The sequence below is a fragment of the Thermobia domestica genome, chromosome 3 (assembly GCF_964235325.1).
Source record: "Thermobia domestica chromosome 3, izTheDome1.hap1.1, whole genome shotgun sequence".
Lineage (NCBI taxonomy): Eukaryota > Metazoa > Arthropoda > Insecta > Zygentoma > Lepismatidae > Thermobia > Thermobia domestica.
In genome coordinates, this window is record NC_137456.1 from 242324038 (window position 1) to 242347516 (window position 23479).

The 23479-nt window shown below is 37.0% G+C and overlaps 1 protein-coding gene and 1 long non-coding RNA gene across 2 annotated transcripts in view; one reads left to right on the forward strand and one right to left on the reverse strand.

Moving 5' to 3' along the window:
• The window catches only part of LOC145680996 (uncharacterized), a 1339336-nt gene that overhangs the window by 234892 nt on the left and 1080965 nt on the right, over nucleotides 1-23479 (reverse strand). The window contains exon 6 of the mRNA XM_081752259.1: nucleotides 4272-4573. Within this exon, the coding sequence (XP_081608385.1) occupies nucleotides 4272-4536 (265 nt within the window). The 5' untranslated portion in view covers nucleotides 4537-4573. The remainder of the gene's footprint in view (nucleotides 1-4271; nucleotides 4574-23479) is intronic.
• The window catches only part of LOC145680997 (uncharacterized), a 597524-nt gene that overhangs the window by 190235 nt on the left and 383810 nt on the right, over nucleotides 1-23479 (forward strand). The window lies entirely within an intron of this gene.

Genomic DNA, 23479 nt, shown 5'->3' on the forward strand with positions numbered 1-23479 from the left:
TCGAAACCAGCACTGCATCAGAAGATCCTCCGGAGTGTTTGGTAGACTGCTCGCAGCATCGTGCATCGGGAACTGCTACCAGCTGGTCAGAACATCAATGCAACTGTGTACTGTCAGCAGTTCAGCGGTGTTCAAGGAAAACTGAAATTCCTGGAGCCAGCACTTCTGAATCCCAAAGGGATCTGTTACAGGACGACGTTAAGCTCCACGTGGCTAGGATGAACGACTACATCATTCTATGCCTTGGATGGGAAACACTATTGCGTCCGCCATACTCATCGGACATTGCACCGTCCGATTATCACCTGTCCCATTCCTTGGACAACCACCTTAAAGGACGACAGTTCAAGTCCGTAGTAGAGGTGCAAAATGCACTTGATACCTTCTTCGCTTCACGGCCCACCAAGTTCTACGGCGATGGAATCCATGGCCTATCAGAACGTTAGCACAGGATCGTCGAAGTTGATTGTGACATTTTTGATCTTGCAGGTACGTCTTAGATGACATAGCGATGTTTGAAAATGGTGGGGGGAAAGCGACAGAACTTTCTTGGTTACCTTTGTATGTTAGAGTTTTTGTAGATTTGTCCTGGATGTGGTTCAGCAATCTGGATATAAAACTGTCACAATGAATGGACTGTAAACAAATAGCGTTTGGGAATCACTACATCGGCAAGGCTTATGATTATGGTAAAAGTGTTCACTCATGTCTAGCAGTTTTTTTTAAACAATAATGTTCCAAATTTCTGTTTCAGTTTGTCTAAAGAAATTAAATAGGGTGAACACCAAACAATCAGAAACTAATTTTGAGGTTCTCGGGCTGATTTTGAGCAGACCGTGCAGACTTTATTCGACGATTGTGATCTACAGCAATTATACCACAAAATATACCTTCTATCTCAAATTGCCTACCTGTTCCCTTCTCAGCACGAACATGTATTTTGCTCATTGAATATCGTAAGTCATCCATATGACTATTCTTTGTCACTTTGTCTTTTATTGTCAGTAGCCAAACAAAAGTTACGTGCTAAATTTGTAGTCTTTAGATATTATGCAGTTATTTTGTCACGGTAAAGATGAGTATGTAAATAGTGATCTAAAGATCCCGGTTGTGCATATTCATATAAATGATTTTCAGACGATATGTGTGCATAAGAAATTTCACAAATCAGCGACCAATTAAATGTTTATTGGCTGTAATTGGTACAAGACATTATTGTTAGATTTCCAAACTATGCTAGGCGTTAGTGTCGGTAGAAAACGGTAAGACGTATAGAGAAGTTTTGTTTTTAATCTATTCAGCGTCCCAAGAACAGGTTCCATTTCCTCCGCTAACACTCCTTTCGAACCGTAAGTGGCCTAACTTAACTGTTTCCGGCTTAACAATATATAGCAAAAACATTAATAGATAGGAACAAGCTGTTTTTGGAAATCAATTCAGTGTCTCAAGAGAACATACCGTCTCAATCTACAACATTGTACCAAAACCAGAAGTTGTTGAAATTTATTACTTCTTTAGGTTTCAATACTGATTTCAACAGAGCAATAACGGCAAAACATATCGAAAAGCCAGTGTTCTTTAAAATCCATTGAGCGCCCTAAGAATAGATTCGATCTTCTCCGTTAACCCTCCACTCATGCCAGAAATAGTAGAAATCAACCATTTCCGGTTTCAACGCTGATTCTCATAAATAAAGAATAGTAAAAGATATCGAGGAATGGTTTTATGATATAGATTCACCATCCCAACAACAGGTTTCATCTGTTCCGTTAACCCTATATTGATACCGGACATTTTAAAAACCAACGATTTCCGGTTTCAATGATGATCTTCATAGAACAGAAAGGGTAATTGATAGAGACAAGCGGTTCCTTGCAATTGTATCACAGTCTCAAGAGAAAATACCGTTACTTCCCACAACACTCTACGAAAACCTAAAGTGATTGAAATTTGATCTCTGGTTTGAATATTAATTTTAATAAAGCAAAAACGGTAAGGATATCGGGAAGCAGATTTTTGCACTCGACTCAGTATCCGAAGGATAAGTTCTATCTCTTGCGTTAATGCTCTATTGAAGTCAGAAATGGTAGAAATAAACCATTTCCGGTTTCAACATTGATACCTACTGAACAGAAACGGGAATTAGTTTCGACAAATAGTGTTTTACAATCGATACAGCCTTTCAAGGAAACATATCGTGATCGCTCGCAACACTCTACGCAAACCGGAATTTCACTAATACTTCTGGTTTCAAAACTGATTTCCATATAGTAGAAATTATAAATATTGAGATGTGATTTTTAGCAATCGATTCGGGTTCCCAAGAATAGACGTTTTCTCTGTTAATCCTCTACCTATAAAACCGGAAGTGGTTCAAATTAATCATTTCCTGTTTGAACCTTTATTACCATAGAATAAGGATGGAACAGATAGTGACAAGAGGTTTCTTGCAATCAATTCAGATTCTCAAGGGAACATATCGTTACAATTTACAATACTCTACCGAAACCAGAGTGGTGGAAATTAACTCGTATTTCTGGTTTCAATACTGGTTTGTATAGAGCAAAAACTGTAAGGGATATCGTAAAGAGAGAGAGATGCGGTTTTCTGTAATAGATTCAACTTCTCAAGGGAGATGAGGTTTTGTCTCTTCTCTTAACTCTCTACTCAAACTGGAAATTGTTCAAATTAACCAATTGCGGTTTCACCCTTTATCACCATGGAACAAAAACAGTTAGCTGTATCATGCAATGGCTTTCTAGTGTGATTTCAATGCCCGAGCAACAGCTTCTATCTTTGTTGTTATTCCTTTATTGCAACCTGTAGTTATAGATGTGCTTGAGTGTTGAATTCCCATAGTTTGGAAGTCTACTATAGTTTTACACTGTGAAACGAAACACACTTGCTTTTGTATTAATATTTACCAAAAAGAAGGTAGAAGAAGGCCCAGTGTGCAGTAGTAGAGAAGTGGTACCTCCAATTGTCTGTTAACCTTACTTCAACTTCATGCCACTTACTTATTTTCAATGCCAATATTAGCTGTAAATAGAGATGCCAACTTTGAAAAATGAAATCACCGTCACTCGTTCGTAGTCCTCAAAACAGAAGAATAAATGTATTTTAAATCTTGAAATATACAGTGGAGCTTGACAAAGTACTGATCACTTGACCTCTCTGAGTACAGTGTTGTTCAGGTGGATTTTATATAAGAAGAAGCAAGGGTGGATACAACTCGTAGTATGGATTAAGTGCTTTGATTTAACATGGGCCATAAATACGGGTTCAGCAGAGAAACTTGATGGTTTTCAAATTAAAGTTATGATCAGACTGATTATTTCCCCTATAGTCTTTTATTTCTGAATTGAACTAATTATGCAAAGCATTTTGCTTACAGTAATTAGTTAGGATCTTATGAAACACTTGATTCTACCTTTCCAAAAGTGCATTTTTACATTTTTCAGATGTTTTCCCAAGAGCCGTATTCACTACTGATGTTAACTGTCACTGAAAATATTTTTTCTAATTTTTCTTTCTTTTCTTTTAATCAGTTCTGGGCAAGCGTGATTGTTGAGGTTGACGGGGACATTGTAAACGGCTAAAATATTTTCAGTCATCATGGAGCATTCATCTTGGAAACGTTTATAAATAATAGGTACGGTTCATCGCATAAACTTTCTCACTGCAAGTCCTTAAAGTAAACAATGTTGTGCTACGGTTATTAATGAAACATTTTCATGTGAAATACGAACAAAATTATAAGGCTTTTTTGGGAGACAACTCAGAGAGACGAAGTTGCAAGCAAACTTTCATGGAAAGCCGACTTAAGCAATCGCGATTGTTGCAGAACAAACAACAACCAAACAAAATTAAGATCTCCATTCAAGTTTCCTATTTGTTACTAGTAACCACTGATATTCTTCCTTTTGTTGGATAAACACTTTATCTTATTAACGGGACATTATCCTCTCGTGCATGCTTGATTTTCACTCTTCCTTTGATTTCGGGCTTTCTGGCCGTGGAGCCGTTTCTACCCGTCCCCTTTTGTCGCGGGGCTCTTTTGACTCGGGTCCTTTTGACTCGGGACCCTTTTGACTGGGTCCATCTTGACGCGGGCCTTTCTGTCCAGGCCCTTCTGACATGGAACCCTAAGTAGCAAAGATGAAGTCTTGAGTAGTTATGTAAATTCTGAAATAATAAGTGGCTTAAATGGAGGAAAAATACTATTGTTCGAAAATAATTGTTTGAATTATATTTGAATTTGAACTACTCACCTGGTTGCGGAGTATCAGCCAAACTTCCTCTGCTATGTATTGAAGTAGTCTCCGCCATGCTTCCTCGAGGACTTCGGCCATGGATGCCACTGGTGCTAGGCCCCGCGGTTGATGCATCACCTGTTGTTGATGTTCCTGCTTTGGGTTCTCGCGGTGGTCCAGGGCCCTTCTGAGAGGAAGTTGAGCTTCTGGATGCTCTTCTTCCAGTGGACCTCCGTGAGGAGGTCCGATGAAGCATGGTCCCCTTTCTTACCAACATTGACATGGTCTGTCTGTGGTCACGTTGCACTTAATGTATTCATCTGCAAAGAAAAGAAGAAGAAGAAAAGTTATTTCAGTCCAATTCAATAAACGTATTGGGGTAGCAAAATTACATTTTTAGTAAGGAACATCAGTTACATATTTAGAAAGGGTTGTGGCGTTTCAAGTTTCCAGAAACAGTTGACTGCTTCGATCCCTGGCAAAGTAAGTTTGTAGTGAGCAACGTTGTCTTCATGGGTTTTCTCAGAATACTCCCGTTTAATACCACTTTCTCATTATTCATTTTCTTTAATTGTCCTCTCTCTCAGCCTGAAGGACATAATCGTGATACGTTCAACTGAAAAATTTCATTTCAGTAACAGTTGATAGGAAAGGAGAGATATTAAAAATTAGGGATGGCCAGAACCGGTTCCTCGTCGAACCGGTTTTCGGGTCTGAACGGATCCGGTTCTAGAAGATCCGGTTCCGGAACTGTTTTTTCGGATCCAGGTCTGGAACAGGTTCTTCGGATCCAGGTCTGGAACCGGTTCCCAAGATCCAGTTCTGGAACCGTTTCCTAAGATCCGGTTCTGGAACCGGGTTTTCGGATCCAGGTCTAAAACAGGCTTCTAAGATCCGGTTCTGGAACCGGATTTTAGATCCAGGTCCGGAACCGGTTCTTGAACCGGTTCTCCGAGAACCAGTTCCTCGCGGAACCGGTTCCGCCGGAACCGAATCTTTGTGGCCATCCCTATTAAAAATTGACGCACCGAGGACACTTGTGACTATTTAAGTAGGGAATGAAAATTCTGTAACACACATCTCCCTTGAAGAAAACTATCTATACGCCTCAGTTACTATACAAGTTGGTTGATACTCAACTAACTTAAAATGTTCGTTACTGAATTCTATATGTCTCTGTGTGTGTCTCTTTGTTATTTGCGAATTTTTCAATTTTGAGCCTTGCATTCGATGCAGCATCAAAAACTATCTGAAAGAAGTGATGGAATTTTTCGCGTCACTTTTACAGTTCCCGAGATATTGGCCAAACATGTTCCGATTTCTCGAGATTTAAGGAGCAATTTCTCGGAATCGTATATCATAGAGAGATTATATTGGTGTTGATGAATACTAATATTGATTCAATACCAATACCAGTTATTGTCCCAATAATTATTGTGTCATTAGTTATTGTCCCAATAATTATTGTGTCATTAGTTATTGTCCCAATAATTACTGTGTCATTAGTTATTGTCCCAATAATTATTGTCATTAGTTATTGTCCCAATAATTACTGTGTCATTAGTTATTGTCCCAATAATTATTGTGTCATTAGTTATTGTCCCAATAATTGTTGTGTCATTAGTTATTGTCCCAATAATTGTTGTGTCATTAGTTATTGTCCCAATAATTATTGTGTCATTAGTTATTGATTCAATAATTATTGTGTCATTAGTTATTGTCCCAATCATTATTGCGTCATTAGTTATTGTCCCAATAATTATTGCATCATTAGCTTTTGTCCCAATAATTATTGCCTCATTAGTTATTGATTCAATAATTATTCCAGAATGAACTTAAAAAGAAGAATAAATAATTATTTTTAAGTCTGTTCTGGCAATGCTCTTCGAGCATTCTCATCTGGTTTTATGAATAGTATAATCATCCCCTTTTGTATAATTTTACACGTATTAAAGCATGCGAAAGGGAATATCTGCTATTCGAGTCTGTTTATCGATCAGATGCATAGTTAACATTTTCTAATTTTTATGTTTATATATTTTAACTAGCAAATGCCCTATGTGTTACTGTGGGCTATATTTTACGTTGGTCCTTCTGCGTTTTTCATATGGAATTATTGATTCAAGGGTTTGGAGGAAACTTTTTAAAAGAAAAAATATTTCCACGGTTTTTCTGCTTGGGAAATAGTCTATTTGAACATTTCAACTTTAATGAACAATTAACAGTTCCATTTCACCTTTCTTTCCTAATTATAACACGACAGAAAAATTTAATTACCGAATTTTGTAGAAAAACTACGAGAAGTTGAATAAGCAAGGATACAATCGATCTTTTGATAGGAAAGGAAAGGGAAAATCGGTGGACGCAGTGGTTTCTCTAGTTAGAACGAATTGTTTGTAGCGGTAGTAGAGTATTTTCCAACGACGACAAAGTTTTAGTGAAAGTTCAATATAGTTAGCAATAACTGATCTAACAAAATTATCATTTAGAAATTTATGCATAATCTAATATGCATTAGTAACGTTCTTTGGAACTGAAGATAATTTTACGTACGAGGTTAGGCGAAACAAGTCTATCCATATAAATACAAAATAGCTATTGAGGTCTTAAAAATATATAAAAATAGCTATTGAGGTCCGCGCGTAGCGTAGTAGTTAACGCTCTCATCTTTGGTAAGAACTGTCCCGGGTTCGATTCCTGGTGAGGATACTTGGTCGGAAAATTGTACAAGCTGTTTCAGGCCAGCCATCTTGAGGAGGTTTTCTTCAAACACTCCAGATAAGTGCCGGGATGGTACCTAACATATAGGTCTCAGTTCACTTCCTTCTTTCCCTTTCTTATCATAGTATGATCGCTGATGGACCTCATCCCTTATACATTACGGGTTAACATGGCCATAGACGCCGAAAGCCCAGCAATCTAATTCCTAAATCCTAGGATATAACACTATAGAAAGAATACATTCCGTAATTAATTAACTTCTATTAACATTATAAATAAAGTTAATCTCATGGCCAAACTGAATCTATGTTATGTTCTGATAATACATCGGAATCTCAGAAAAAAGTGTTTTCGAAACGAGAATTAGATGTAAGCGAAATTCAACAACAAAACAAACATGGATTTGCATCTATCTCTTGGTTTATTCTCCTTGTCTCTCAGTTTGAATTTAGGCAACCCGTACAACACATATGACAAAATGTATAACTTTCAGGATCTTGATAGGAAATGAAATGAAAAATGAAATATGTGAGTTTACGTCCTACGATTATGCTGTGCAGGTTAAAGGCAGGGCCGGCCTTAGGTAATGCGGGATCCCATTGGGAACATTTTACGGGGCCCCAGGTTTACAACTAACTTGCACCAAGGTCTGTAGAGCCTATACATACACACACACATATATAGATAGATAGATAGATATAGATATATATATATATTGCGCTCTCCCTGCTGGTCTAGTGGTTATACCTATTTCCCTTTCTAACATTTTTTCATCTGCAAAATGTTCTGATGAAAACGCTCACTTTGCTCATTGCTTTAGCAGCTAATTTTTCAGAGAAATAACTCAAAAGGAAATGTAGACAGTGAATAAATTTTAAAATACATATTTCACTCTTGTACCTCGCAATTTTTCAAGAAGGTTCAGTATCAGCATTTCATAGTTTCCTTCCTTCACAAGTAAACCTATCGATGTCGAAATCTTGTTTCTTGATCGAACTTGGCAGAGAAGTGTGGAATATCAAGAAACGAGCGTAATGCTTCCGTCCATAAAGACGGCCGCAGTGGCCAAAAACTGGATTTATCAGAATAAGCCATAACAATGTGTTTCAAGTTTGAAATTTCATTTTATTTGTAAAACGGGTAAAGGGATGAAAAACAAAAACACATTAATCGACACCGGGAGGAAGTAGACATCTATTTGAGGGTGTGCTTACCATGGTCGTGATCTTGAAGTCGACCATCTTGTATCTCGCTCGACTTTTTTTTAAAAAAAATAGGAAGGGGGTCATGTAATACATCAAACTGGGCTAGAAGTTTAGGTCTACTAGAAATACAACGGTGAAGTCTATGTTTTCATAAGTTTGTATTTGTAAGACATAATGAAATACACATTGTTATAAATTCGTTGACAACTGTATCTTTTTGAAAAGAATTCAGGTTAGAAAAAACTAATGTACGCTAGTGAGAACATCGTAGGTAGCTACTTATGAAAGGTATAATCAGCTTGAAATCGATATCAACTGCAGACAAAATGAAGTAGTGATGAGACGATCACAGGCCGTAAGGAACTGATGGAAGATGGATGACATATTTCCATTGGATTATCCGACTTAGAAGACAAACCTTCATAAGTAGCCACCTATTCATTATTAGTGTTGCCACAAGACGAGACGAGACGAGACGAGACAGCTTGAAGTCTCGTCTCGTCCCGTGCAAAGCATGTCTCGTCTCGAAAAAATGTGCTCGTCCCGTCTCGAGAGGTTCTGTCCCGTCTCGTCTTGTTTGTCTATATATATATATATATATATATATATATATATATATATATATATATAAAGAGAGAGAGAGAGATGTGTGTACACTTTGATTTAATATATTCCAGCCTTTAGGTTTCACAGTGTTAACCCATACCAATCCAAAGACTACTTTCCATTTTAGCATGTTTAGATTTGTTGCAATTATTTTTTTTTTAAAAAAGCTTGCAACCAAATAATTTTATTGAGTAATGGAAAGTATTTGATTGAAATTTTATAGGTTACTGCACAGAAAGCTCTACTTAAAGTGCCATAGCAATGGGAGCTGAACGACACATCAGAGGAAAGAATACTTGGGGCCAGTCTACACCTCCATGGTACAAATCTGTTCCCATACCCGCGGGGTGTGTGCCCCTATATGGTGGTTGCCCCGTTTGTGTAAGAAACTCATGACAGCCAGATTAGCTAGTGGTCTAAATAAAATGATTTTTGGGTGGCCATTTTGGATTAGTTTCTTATCTTTTCGTGATCTATTCGTAATCATACAACGCACATTTTCATACTAAGTCGAGCGGTCTGCGGCGATAGACCATCGGCTTGAAGGCCCCGGAAGGTTTATGCGAATGGATTTTAACAGCATTTGTTTTTCCGTATTGTGTCAGGGGGCAAAATCGTATGGGATAAAAGGATTTCAGTCTGAAAAATTTGGAGAGAATATCCTCGCCAGGTTACTTTCATGGGAGTAAGGAATTAGTAAAAATACAGGATATACATTTTATAGCAGGTTTAAAAATATGGTTTGGGTATCCTATTTCTTTTCTGTTAATTATGTTCTTCAATGTTCGAATTTTGATCAGTCTCATGATATTTTCTGCTTTCAACAGAGTTCCATGAATATTATACGAAATGTTCTTTACATTTATCAAATTCGAAAGGTTTTATGCGCCTGTAAGAAACCATTTTTGAAGATAATTCAGGTCCTAATGGATATTATTAACTAGGAAAGGGAGGTATTCCCCTCCTCTCAACATGGAAGCAGAGGGCACTTTCTCACTCTGGTCAGATCAAATATTTTCGCGTAACAAAAGGAAGGCCACCCTGTAAGACCTCTTCACCTCCAGTGCTATTGTAAGTACCATAAATTTGCTGAAAGCAAACAATTTGAAGGATTCGTCGACAATATCTTCGCTTTCTTTGTCCTTCGCCCGGCTTCCAAACGAAGAAGTGGATTTTACAACATGACTGCTGTAAGCGAGCGATTGGTAAAATGGTAAAAGTGTGTTTCTATATAAGTTTGTGTGTGTGTGTGTGTGTGTGTGTGAGAGAGAGAGAGAGAACACAAAATTTTAGTTGCAAGATGACGTACTTCAATTGCCGTTTTTGGTTCATTTAGCAAAAAGAATACCGCCACCAAACAAGTGTAGTCTGTTCTCTTCCGCCACCTCAGCCAGAACTTTCAACTACAGCCTGTGATGAGTGTAGACCAGAGTCCTGCAAATCCAGGCCCGAAGAGGGCTCGGCCCGGCCCGGATGGATCTGAATTATGTGCCCGGCTCAAACCGGACCGGTCCGAATCTCGAGCCGGGCTCTAACCGGACCGGGCACATTCCGGGCCCGAACACTGTGAAAGACGGATCGGAAACTAATGTTGGCAGCCTGTGTTAATCGTAATGTGTTTGGGAAATTAACTCTTTATTCAGGAGTGTAAAATACTGTCTGTACTTCTACTACTCTTATTATTACTACTACTGCTACTGCTATTATTATTAATAATAATAATAATAATAATAATAGTAATACAATTACAACTATTACTACTACTACTACTACTACTACTTCTACTACTACAACTGCTACGACTTCGCGTCAGAGTTGACATGTCTGGTGGTACATACTTTACAATATAAGTAGAGAAAAAATCGAAGAAATACTAGTTATTATGGCCAGTCTGCGTAGAATGCGAACAGATGCTTGACGAGGGGCAATGGTGGCTCAGTAGGTAAAGCATTCACATCTGGTGATAGAGGTCGTCGGATCGATTCCTCCTCGTGTTATGTGAGCTTTGTGGTGGACAAACATCGTGAGCGTGGGAGTTTTTGGATTAGCCCGTTTTCGTCCACTGTCTTCATTCCATCAATTCATCCATCATCATCCATACGTCTTGAGCCGTAATTGCCTAAAGAACATATGAGAAAGTCAAGTCCTTAACCTACTAATTAGAATTTGTTCCGCTACCATTCGACCACGGAGGCCGAAACCATGGGGGACGCGGCAGAAGTTCTAAACGGCAGAAGTCCTAAAAGGCAGAAGTCCTAAACGGCATTAGACCTAAAATGCACAAGTCCTAAAAATTATTTCGCGGCACAAGTCCTAAGTGTCAGAAGTCCTAAAAGGCAGAAGTCCTAAAAGGCACAAGTCCTAAACGGCAGACGTCCTAAAACGCAGAAGTCCTAAACGGCAGAAGTCCTAAAAATCATACCGAGGCAGAAGTCCTAAAAGGCAGAAGCCCTAAAGTGCAGAAGTCCTAAACTGCAGAAGTCCTAAAGTGCAGAAGTCCTAAAAATCTCTTGTGGCGCTACCATCGCATCCGTAAGAAGAATACTGTCAATCTGTTAGTCAAAGTTTTAGATATACTGTTTCATATTACAGAGCCTTAGTTCTTACAAGTTATTTGTATAAATACATATTGTATCGTTCTGAAATAATAAATAAATAAATAAATGAAACCTATTGTCCTTTCTTACTCCTTCCATGATATATTTCTATGTTGACAAAATTTTAACTTTCTACCAAATTTGATTCCCAGATCTTTCATAATGTCTGTTTTTCTCTATTTCCACACCATTGACTTCATATTAGTAACATAATATTGTGTTTTAGTTGTGTACGTCATAAATTTTGCTTTCCTTGTGTTGTTTTGAAGTAAATTATTTTTACACACATATTTCTTGTACAGAAGTCTTTCTGTAGTAAATAATTGTCATACTCGTAATTAACTACTCCTGGGATACGGCTGTTTCGGTGTAGGACGTTTTGGTACAGGGCGTTTCGGTGTACGGAATGCTCGGTGTAAGGACGTTTAGGTGTGAGGCTGGTTCGGTGTAAAAGTTCTAATGTTTACACCGAAACGTCCACTCTTCAAAATGAAAATTATTCGTTAGGGAGAAATAAATTCACGAAGTAGAATATATAAATTAATAAATAAAATAAAAATTAAATGTTTCTGTAATTGGCAAGGGTTACTTATTTATAGTGAGTCCCCTCGCTTCACTCTATGTCAGAACTTCTTATATCCTCAAATGTTATAATTATTAATTGATTGGGAAAACGTTTTACGGTAATGATATATAGTAAAAAAGTGTGTGATGCATAAACATTGTGTACACCACACACACCTTATTACGGCAATAACTGTGCACAAATCGCAAAATGCTGCACAATCTTTGAAAGAAAATTTTCAAACACAGGTGTTTTTTCTTCCAATAACCGCTTTTATATCATGCATACCCAATAAGATTAGCAAATCTAGGAAAAGAAAACTGATTATGAATCAGTGATGAGATCTTAATTATCACAGACAAAGGATATATCCTTTGTCTGTGTTAATTATATTATTACGGAGATGTTAATTCATGTTATAGTTGTAGAGAAGGACAGTGTCAGAAAAATGTCTCAAGAAAATTTTTAACGGCCTAAAGAACACAACAAGAGGCTGAATCCTACCAGTTGTTCCTGCAGAAATTGTTTCTATTATGAGTTACTCTTTTGTTCTTAAAATAGGTCAAAGTTGAATTGTGACCACTCCACGAAACTAATAACAAAATGGACTTTGCATTAGACGGTTGAAGAAAAATTTCTTGGAACCATGATCTCACAAGACTTGATGTTAATTTTTCCGGATTTGATGCTTTTACAAGGATATCTTCAAATTTAAAGAGGTTGTGTTGGACTATAAGACCAAATGTTCCATTGTTTTCCTACAAAACAATTAAAATTGGTGATAACAAAACACTATTTGCAGAAATTAAAGGCTGTATGATGTAGCTACGAGTCATAGAATTTACTGACTGTACCACACTTTCTACTGTTTGTGTCCCTGTAAACACTAGAGTACGTCCCGTCTGCATTTAAAAATTAAACCTATTGATCAGAGTTATAAATATTTAATTTTCAAATATGTGTTGCTTCACATTCGCGACAAATGCATTGGCATTGGCTTCTAACTTTTTGGCTATAGATTTAATCAAACGTCCTGTTAAAATAAGTACAAAAAGGGGTTTCAAATCAGTCTGCACCTTCTCGCAGTAGCCCCTGCCAATTATAATTGTTCTTGGCTAACTGCAGAACATTTCAAACCAGAAGACTATTTGTAATTGTAATCATCATATTGGATCCGCCAATTTGAATTTTGTAATTTCAACGTCAGGTTCTGAATCACCTGTCCTAAAACCTCCTTGACAGTAAGCTGGTCGTATAATTTAATCTTCTATTTTAATGATTGCTTTCTCTTTATGCTTGGAGGCCACCTCTAACGTTCAAAGAGTGATTTCTACCCTTAAACCCGCACCATTGCCAAAAATAAAATTAAAAAAAAAGTGACGATTATTTTTTGATATTCTACAAGTATACAAAGTTTCATTCAAATCAGTAAATTACACTTCCGTAAGTCTCCTTGTTAGTGCTGTTCAAATGGAAAAAATAAGTTAATTGGCGGATATAAAGTCAGAACAAAGAAAAAATACGCCGATGTTACGAAGAGACTGAACAACGTTTGTGAAAATTACAAATCTGACGATGTGATTACAGTCTTAAAAGGAATTGTGTACAATTTTAGATTCTTAGTTGAGTGAGGTTAACGTCCCGTTCAGCAGCGAGGCTATATGAGACGTCCACATACTGATTAACGTGGAATCCGAACCACATGAGCTCTCACCGGAAATCGAACCCGGGTCTCCCACGCCAAAAATTCCTTTGAGGTATTATTCAGTTTGTATATATTATTACTGTGTCTCAGGAACTTTGTACAATATATTTATTTCAATTTAGAAATAATGCTGAATATTTTGCAGTAAATTAGATTATTATTCTATAAAACTCGCCTATGGACATCTCTGAATAGAAATTATTGTTGCGAATGGATTGGTGTTGTATTATCATCCTGTCTCAATAACAATGAGACTCAATAACAATGTTAATCAGTTTACACTATTCCAGAGTGGCTACACTATGACACTTCATGCCTGTTCATTACAAGCATATGATTAATGCAATCAAATATTAGGCTATACACCGAAACGTCCTTTACAGCAAGCATCTTTACACCGAACCGTCCTTACACCGTAGCGTCCTTCACCGAAACATCCTACACCGAAACGTCCTACACCGAAACATCCTAAACCCTTACTCGTTATCATTATTAATAATAATTTTAGTGTCACTAACATAGATGTTACCGTTGGAATTAAATACGTTCATATTGGTATTGTGGCAACTACTTAGTACTAAAATGCTTTATCGAATATTTAAGTCTGTAGTTTGTAGCAGGGTGGCCATAGAAGTTAATGGCTTATAGCCCATAGTGCGTCACTGAAATTTTAGAGGATCTTTGAAAAGCAACTTAATTGAAATTAATGAGAAATATATATTTAAAATACATTTATTTAATACAAGAACATTTAATCAATTCCGCAACCATGGTTGAGGAAGGGATGTATTAAAGAACCATTGAAATAGTGCAGAAGCAATAGCTGAGTTTTTTATAAACATATATATAAATGAAAGTATACTAGAATGTAACTAACTAGACTAGAAATGAAAGAACTATATATATATATATATATATATATATATATATATATATATATATATATATATGAAAGTAACTATATTTGTAACTTAACAACACTTGAACCACCAGACTGATCTCGACAAAAACTTTCAACATAGATGAGGTTCGTGCCTGAGATGGTTTTATCATTTCACTTTGAAGGTGCAACTTGGAGGAAGGAAGTGCGGATATATATTAAAAATTATCGATCTTAGTGTCGAACCCATAGTTTTCGAGGTTGCTGAGATGAACACTGACATCTCCGATGAAGGCTTAAATTCTAATTCAACACTGCAACTTGGGGGAAGGAGAGGAAGATGTATAAAATGATCGAAAATGACCGCTATAAGTGTCGAATCCATAGTTTTTGCGGTTGCTGAGATGAACAGTTACACTTTCGATGCCGTTTAAATTCAAATTTACTCCCGCAAATTGAGGTAGGTACATAAAAATGATGCAAAATAATTGATATTAGTGTGAATCCATAGTTTTTGGGGTCGCTGAGGTGAACAGTTACACTTTCGATGCCGTTTAAATTCAAATTTACTCCCGCAAATTGAGGGAGTATATAAAAATGATGAAAAATAATCCATATTAGTGTGAATCCATAGTTTTCGAGGTCACTGAGGTGAACAGTGACACTTTTGATGGTGTTTAAAAAATTTAAATTTGTCCTCGCAAATTGAGGTAGGGGGAGGTATATTAAAATGTTGGAAAATAAATGATATTAGTGTGAATCCATAGTTTTCAGGGCCACTGAGATGAACAGTAACATTTCCGATGCAGTTTAAATCCAAATTCAACGCCGAAACTTTAGAGAGGGGGAAGGGGGTGATATATTAAAAAATGATCGAAAATTACTGATATTAGTGTTGAATCTATAGTTTTTGGAGTTGCTGAGATGAGCAGTGACGCTTCTAATGCCGTTTAAACCCAAATTAAGCGCCGTGACCTGGGGACAGAGGAGAGGGGTATATATATATATCTATGTATATATATATATATATATATATATATATATATATATATATATATATATATATATATATGTGTGTGTGTGTGTGTGTGTGTGTGACCGATATTATAGTCGAATACATCGTTTTTGGGGTTGCTTTGATGAACAGTAACACTTCCGATGCCGTTTACATCCAAATTCATCTCCGCAGCTTGGAGGCGGAGAGATATATAAAAATGATCGAAAATGACCGATATTAGTGTCGAATCCATAGTTTTTAGAGTCGGTGAAATGAACAGTAACACTTCCGATGCACTTTAAATCCAAATGCATCCCCGCAACTTGGAGGCGGATATATATTCAAAATGATCCAAAATGATCGATACTAGTGTTGAATTCATGGTTTTGGAGGTCCTGAGATGATCAATTAGCACGGCAAATTCCAAATTATAGTACATGTTCCTGTATTCTTTATAATTCAATGCTACAATAATAATAACAAAAAACAAAGATCAAATAAATCACCCAGACCCCAGGATCGATGAAGTGTTCCTGGAACGGTTCGTAATAAGAAAATGACAGAGCTATATGACTGAATGCGAGGCAGTAAATCAAAACAAAATCCACACATATCATTGTTGAACGAAAAATACCTCAAATGTCCCCTGAATGAAAAATGTATAGATATCAGCTATCAAAAATGCCTCTTAACATCACATATAATAGAAGGGATAGTTGATATTAAGAAAATGAAAATATAAGGTTTCCTAAGAAACCAATAGTGCAAAATGAACATCGCTTTACTGTATGTCCTTGTACGCATCGAATAGCACGGAAACAGAGTCAACAGTCTCAGGCTTTAGTGCATTTCTCCGTTCCTGAGTACTAAAAGCTCTTTCAGTAGACGCACTAGAAGCAGGGATGACGAGATACTGACGCGCTAATTTACACAATTTTGGTAATGTTTGTTCTTGTTGCTTCCTACTGCAGTATATCTAGTTTTCTTACACATGATGACATGTTCAGGTAGATGTCTACTTCATCATCAAATTCACCAGAGACTGAATGTCTATCTTCCCAATCCATTAGTTTATTCTTCTTGGTAGGTGGTTCCAAGTTATGCCAACTAGCCTAAAGGAGACGATAATGATGAGAAATAAATGAAATAGTGGAATAAATAAAGTGGAAAGAAACAGGAGAACGCCGCGAACCCCCCACACGATGTTTGTCCACCACAAAGTTCACTTGGCGAGAGCTCGGATCAAACCAGGGACCCCATACACCAGAGGTGAACGCTCAACCACTGAGCCACCGTTCCAGGAACACCTAATCGACCCTCGCGATTTTGTGATTTTTTGATCATTATATTTTGTTATATTTGTAGCATCATACTATAAACAATACATGAACATGTAACACCGTTCGATATTTGCCTTGCTAACTGAACATTACTACAAATTGCACTGATCTTATGAGCACGCCAGTTCATGGTTTTGGCCTCCGTGGTCCAATGGTAGCGTACCAAATTCTACTTACTAGGTCAAGTACTTGACTTTATCATACGTTCTTTAGGTAACTATGGCTCAGGCTGTATGGACGATGATGGGATGAATTGGTGGAAAGAAAACAGTGGGAGGAAGCGGGACCACCCCAGAAACTCCCACGCACACGTTTGTCCACCACAAAGCTCATAGCATGAGCAGGGATTGATCCGACGACCTCTAGCACCAGATGTAAGTGTTTTTTCTACTGAGCCACTGTTGTCCCTCGTAGATCAAGCATCAGTTCTCATTCTACGCAGACCGGCCATAATAACTAGCATTTCTCCATTTTATTCTGTACTTAGAAGGTAAATTCGGTACCACCAGACATGTCAACTCTGACGCGAAGTAGTAGCACTTGCAGTAGTATTAGCCGTGGTCGTAGTAGTAATAGTAGAAGTAGTAATAGTAGTAGTAGAAGTAGTAATAGTAATAGTATTACCAGTACATCGCAGTCTTGAATAAAGAGTCAGTTTCCCAAACACATTACGATTAACATAGGCTGACAGTAAGACCGTACAAACACGGCAAAAATAGAGGTAGTGGAGTACATTAAAAAACCAAATAGGCTGACAACATTAGTTTCCGAACCGTTTTCCAGAGTATCCGGGCCGATATGTGCCCGGCCCGGTTAGGGTCCGGTCCAGTTTGATATTACTTGAAACGGGCCGGGCACCGGGCCGAACCGGGCACGCCCGGCCCGTGCAGGGCTCTGGTGTAGACCTTACCCAGTTTTCAAATTGAATATATGGTGGTGGTAGTTCGGTTTCTTGACCTTGTAAAAATCTTCCCTGCCTTTGTTTTGTTTGTTATCATTCCAGCCAGAAATAAAAAAAATGAGAATTCCTCAGTTTACAGCAAGAGGTATTTGGGACAAGAGATTAAGGATGATATTCCTGGAAGCTCATGTATCACGATTGTTTCATTCAATAGACAGAGGACACTTTTCTATGAATGCTTTTCAACATGTTTTCTCACAAAGGGGATCTTCCTTTTGCAATCTATATGACCACTGGCAATTTCAATCTTGGCCATTCCCGCCAGCGTTTTCATTTTCGAGACACGAGACGAAACGAGACATTTCACGAGACGTCCCATCTCGTCTCGTGTCTCGTCTAAAAGGGTTCTGTCTCGTCTCGTTTACGAGATGAGACACGAGAAATGTCTCGTCTCGTGGCAACACTATTCATTATGCACTACTTAAAAAGTAGTATACATTCGGTTTTCCTGACTTGATTTTTTAAATACAATCACGGGATTTTTCGCAGGAGAGGCTAAAGTTTGTATTTTTAATATAGCTATAATAAGCACTCGGGGATTAGGAGGACATGTCCCTGAAATCTTCGAACTGGAGGATTGTCCCGCTCAATAGTCCGATTTGAAACGTGTTTTTGTAGAGAAATATGATAATTTGTGTTTCACTGCCATAAAGGAAAGTGAGATGAAATTGATGTCTCCACCAGAATGAGCCTCTGCCTGCCTTCCAATGTTGAAGACAATTCTCCTTTCCTGATCACCCGCAGCATTGTTTCTTAGCTTCATAAATATTTTGAACATCGCTAAAAAAAAAAAAAAAAAGGCGTAACGAGGCTTACCCGTTCCCCTCAATGTTGAAGACAGATTTGCGCCGCTGAATTAAAAGAAAGAATATGTAAAGAAGTCGCACTGAGGCTGATTTATTTAATACCATCTCGGTATTCGCGGTAGTATCACATGACATAATCAGTAAGAACGCCAGGAACTTTTATTTAGTAGGGTGTTCAACATAAAAGGGGTTGTGCACCCAGTAAATGAGATACATTTTTACACAAATTGAAAGAAAACAATATTTTTACTTCCAGGGTATATGTAAGAAAATTTGGGGAGTATTAGGGGTGTTGGGAGGTTTGCAGAATACTCGGTGGACAATATAAAAGAAGTTGTAAAAAAATAAAGAAACTACTGCAGCATTAAATTAAGAAAATTTTTGTTTATGCCTGGAAACTTAATACAAACTATTCATTTACTTGTTAGGGAGAGGCCATACTCTTCCTTGTGGGATCCATGGATATACTTGTATTGTAATATGTTGTTGTGTGTACTTGACAACCGAGAGTAGCAAAGCCATTTCAACGGTATCATAGCGTCTTGACCTAGTCCCCGCGAGCAGAACGACACGTATTAAGAGCAAAATTTAGTCATAGAAACCATAACACACTTGTTACTCTGGAACCTAATACGCTGTTAAAACGGCACTGGAAAATAGATTAGACTGGACAACGGAATAGACGGCACGGGGCCCGATTGGGAAAAGTCTGTCCAATCGGCTTAAAGCCGGCCCTGGTTAAAGGAGACGGTGCTGATGAGAAATGAATGAAATGCTGGAAATAAGAGAACCACAAGAACCCCTCTCCACACGGTGTTTGTCCACCACAAAGTCCACTTGCCGCGAACTGGAATCTAACCAGAGACCCCACATACCAGAGGTGAACGCTCTACCACTGAACCACCGCGGCCTCAGCATGTTGGTATGGTTGTTAGGCAACCAATATGTCCCTTGTGATCTGTTGAATTACGAGACGTACACTTGCTGACCACAGAAAAAAAGAAAAAAAATGCAAGTTGACAATCTAATGTAGATAGCCGATCCTGGGCTGAATGTTGCAAAAGGTCTTGATTTTAGAACCCACTACAGAAAAACGAAAAATGGCACTTGAATGAAAAAAATCATAGGTGAAAATAGCGAAAACTTCTATCCGCCCCCTCAAAAGCCTTGTTTTTTACATTTTTATATGGAATTCGTCTAAACTCGAAGTGTTTCACGAAATTCTGACATATCGAATGGGCATCTTAGTTAACTACACCCAAATTTCTTTTTTTTTTTCTATGTACGTAGGTCAAATATCAAAAGTTGTGAATACATGTGTTCTATTATTTTTAAATGAGAACTCCAAATGCCAAATTTGTGTCTATAGCCTTGGAGGATTCCTAGATATGGAGACCTCATTCTAATAATTGTAATCCACATTTTGTTTCTTACAGAATCGAATTTCCAATACTTTTCTGCTTATCTTCTAACTCCCCGGTATACACACAGACATACACATAACAAAAATGCTGAAAGATTGGTTTATTTATTTTAAAGGAAAGTCGAAGTACACATTTCATGTCTATAATTATTCTATCAGGCCTTGTTTCTTTATTGTTAAGGGAACTCAGGGAACTCATCGAGTCAATGCAGAATACTGCCTTTCCCTGATATTGTGACTGTTTGGGACCGTCGTGAAACAGTGTAGCAAACCGTGCAAAGGAAAAGATACATTCGTAAAGAAATGTAAGCTAGAACAGGACTGGCCTTTTTCATCCGTACAAACTTTGTTTCAGATAGTGTTGTTTAAACAAACGTGTGTCGAAATGTCTCTTGTTCACACGAAACAGCAAGAAAATTGAACAAGAAACGAACAAAATGGTGTCCAGGAGGGGGCTTCAATCACAGGTAGATTGTGCTTTTGATCACCATTCCAAGATGATATATCCTACACTCCGGAGTGAGGTGCCGAATTGCTGTTCCATAAGAGATAGTCCTTTGTAGCTTATGTAGTCTCCAAACGAGTGCTCGTATCGCGGGTTGCAATTGTGGATTTCACTGTACCAAACGGAATCCCAATATCCTCGGAAGGCATAATCTGTCAAGGCGAATGCACTTCCATACACAGACACTGTTGCAGTTACTTGTCGCGTACCATTTATCGTGGGGTCTTGCCCTATTATTCTGCCCTTCGAATACACGTTTGTTTTGCCCGAGTCTTCTACACTTCGTCCCGTCCATACCATTACACATATGGTTTTCGCGGTTACATCATTTGTTTTCCTTTTGCATTTTACCTTACATTGATATATCATACACCCCGCTTCTCATTTCAATAACTTACGCTATATGCAAGATGGCGGCTTTCAAGATGGCCGCCAAGTCAGTGTTATAGCACATCAAATATCTTGATATCCCGGTGGTGCCCATCCTTTCCGTTTCCGACATAAACGGGTATCTTGCGACGTTTACCTTATATCATATTGTCGCGTGGTGCGTTATGTTGCGGAGCATATCTCCGGTGTTTCTGGATGGGGGCAGCTCCAATTTGGCATTTTTTCTTCTTTTCTATTGTATGTTCTCTGGGCGAAGTTTGAGTCGGATCTGATTGTGCCTTGTTCTGTATAGTGTATTGTTGCTTGTCAGTGTATTGTTGCTTGTTCTTGCTTGTCAGTGTATTGTTATGTTTAGTTATTTCCTGTCTCTAACCTCATAGGATTTCAATATATGAACTTATTATTATAATAACTGCAACCTCTCATTTCGTTCCCCAACGTCGAAATTCCAAGTAATAGTGATATTATGTTTTAGAATACTTGTTTTTCCTATTACTTGGTCACATATCATTCAAACAAGTAAGGTTCCATGCTAGAAATAAGAAAAGTTTTTAAAAATCTCTCTAGTCACTAATCGTTTGAAGTGTATAATCCTAATACATAAGTACATTGTATGACCCTCATACAAAAATAAATTTTATAATCCCCACAGAAAGTGAATTGTATATTCCTTCTAATATAAGTGAATTGTATAATCCTCATATACATATATGAATTGCATAATATTCACACACAAGTGAATTGTATGATCCTAACTTAACCCCCCTTCAGAATCCTCTAATCAGTGTCCGATTAATTAGCTATGGTAATTTAATCTGTATTTACATATTTTTATAAAAAGGCCTTGTGTCCATCTTAAATACAAATTAAACATAACTTTCTTACAAGGTTGCCTATATTCTTTATTATAAATTAACGAGAAATGTTAAGTTTCGGAAGTATATCACTTCCTTCTTCAGACTACTACTCCAACTGAAATTATAGATAACATAACATAATAAAAATAAAAAAAAAATAAAAAGAATTCTTCATATCTACTAACCGTATAGTAATGAAATTTATGTTATGTTATCTATGATTTCAGTTGGAGTGGTAGTCTGAAGAAGGAAGTGATATACTTCCGAAACTTAACATTTCTCGTTAATTTATAATAAAGAATATAGGCAATCTTGTAAGAAAGTTATGTTTAATTTGTGCTGTATTTACATGTACTTAATTACATTCTAAGTACTTCTACTGCCAATTGCTTTACTCATAAAGTGTCTGGGAAAAACCTTACATGTGCAAAAACACTATCTTTCACTCTCTTTTCCTATCACCCCACGTCTTTTCCAAGTATTATTAGCCACAAAAGAGGTTCTTATTTAAAAAAAATAAAAATAAAAATAAAAAATAAAAAGAATTCTTCATATCTACTAACTGTATATTAATGAAATTTAGCAAGTATTATATGTATTAAGACATATAGTATTTTTCAGGGTACCTTTCGTGCAGAGTATGATTGTGTGGCTCTAAAATATAATAGTAAAAAAAACATCCCGAATTTATAGGTCGTGGCTCATGCGTATAGTATAATCGAAAGCCTGGTCTATCATAAAAACAAATCATTAACTTAAAAAAATAATTAGAATGCAAGCAGGAGTTTAAGTGTATTATTATTATTATTATTATTATTATTATTATTATTATTATTATTATTATTATTATTATTATTATTATTATTATTATTATTATTATTGCTGTTTCAAAATGTTTCAATACTGTTCGTCAAACATCTTTATCTTCAAATCTCCTGCATTACGTCAATGTAACTTCACAGAAACATAGCCTAAGACATGCAATGGTTTTGAGACACCTTCTATGCAGGTATCAGTACCTAAGATCTCACTAAGTGAGCTTTAAATAAAAATACAACACATTTTCTGAAAACTTTCAACATTTTCCTAAACTTCTTTGTATTTCCCGAATTTTGAATCTATGTGTATGATGTCAGTCGGAGAGCTCGTTTATTCTAAGAACAATGACGTACGAACCATGAAAATAAGATGATTAATGTGTGACCAGGAGTTTGAGTAATTTGATTTCAGTTTAGTATTTTTTCCAGCAGCGAGGATATTATGAGATGTGGACTTACAGCTTAACGTGGGATCCGAATCACACGAGTTTCTGCTAAGAACCGAACTAGGGTCTTCCATACTGCTTAGCCATGAGGCAGTTCAGCAGTTTCCCATCTCAAAGTCCAAAATTTATTTTTAAGAAAAATGTGATCTTAAAGGGCTAATGTTGTCTTCATACAAGAATGAAACTTTTTAAGAATCAAGAATTAGTAAGTATCATATTGTGATGTAACATATTTATTGTATAATTTTTTTCAAATCATATATGTAATCCTTGATGCCGTAATTTTCATAAACAATGTTGTATATTCACATTTTATGAGATTTATGTTGTGATTACATGAGAATTGTAGATACATTAACTGATATTTGATGTTCAGTGTCGAACGTCAGAGCAAATACACATGC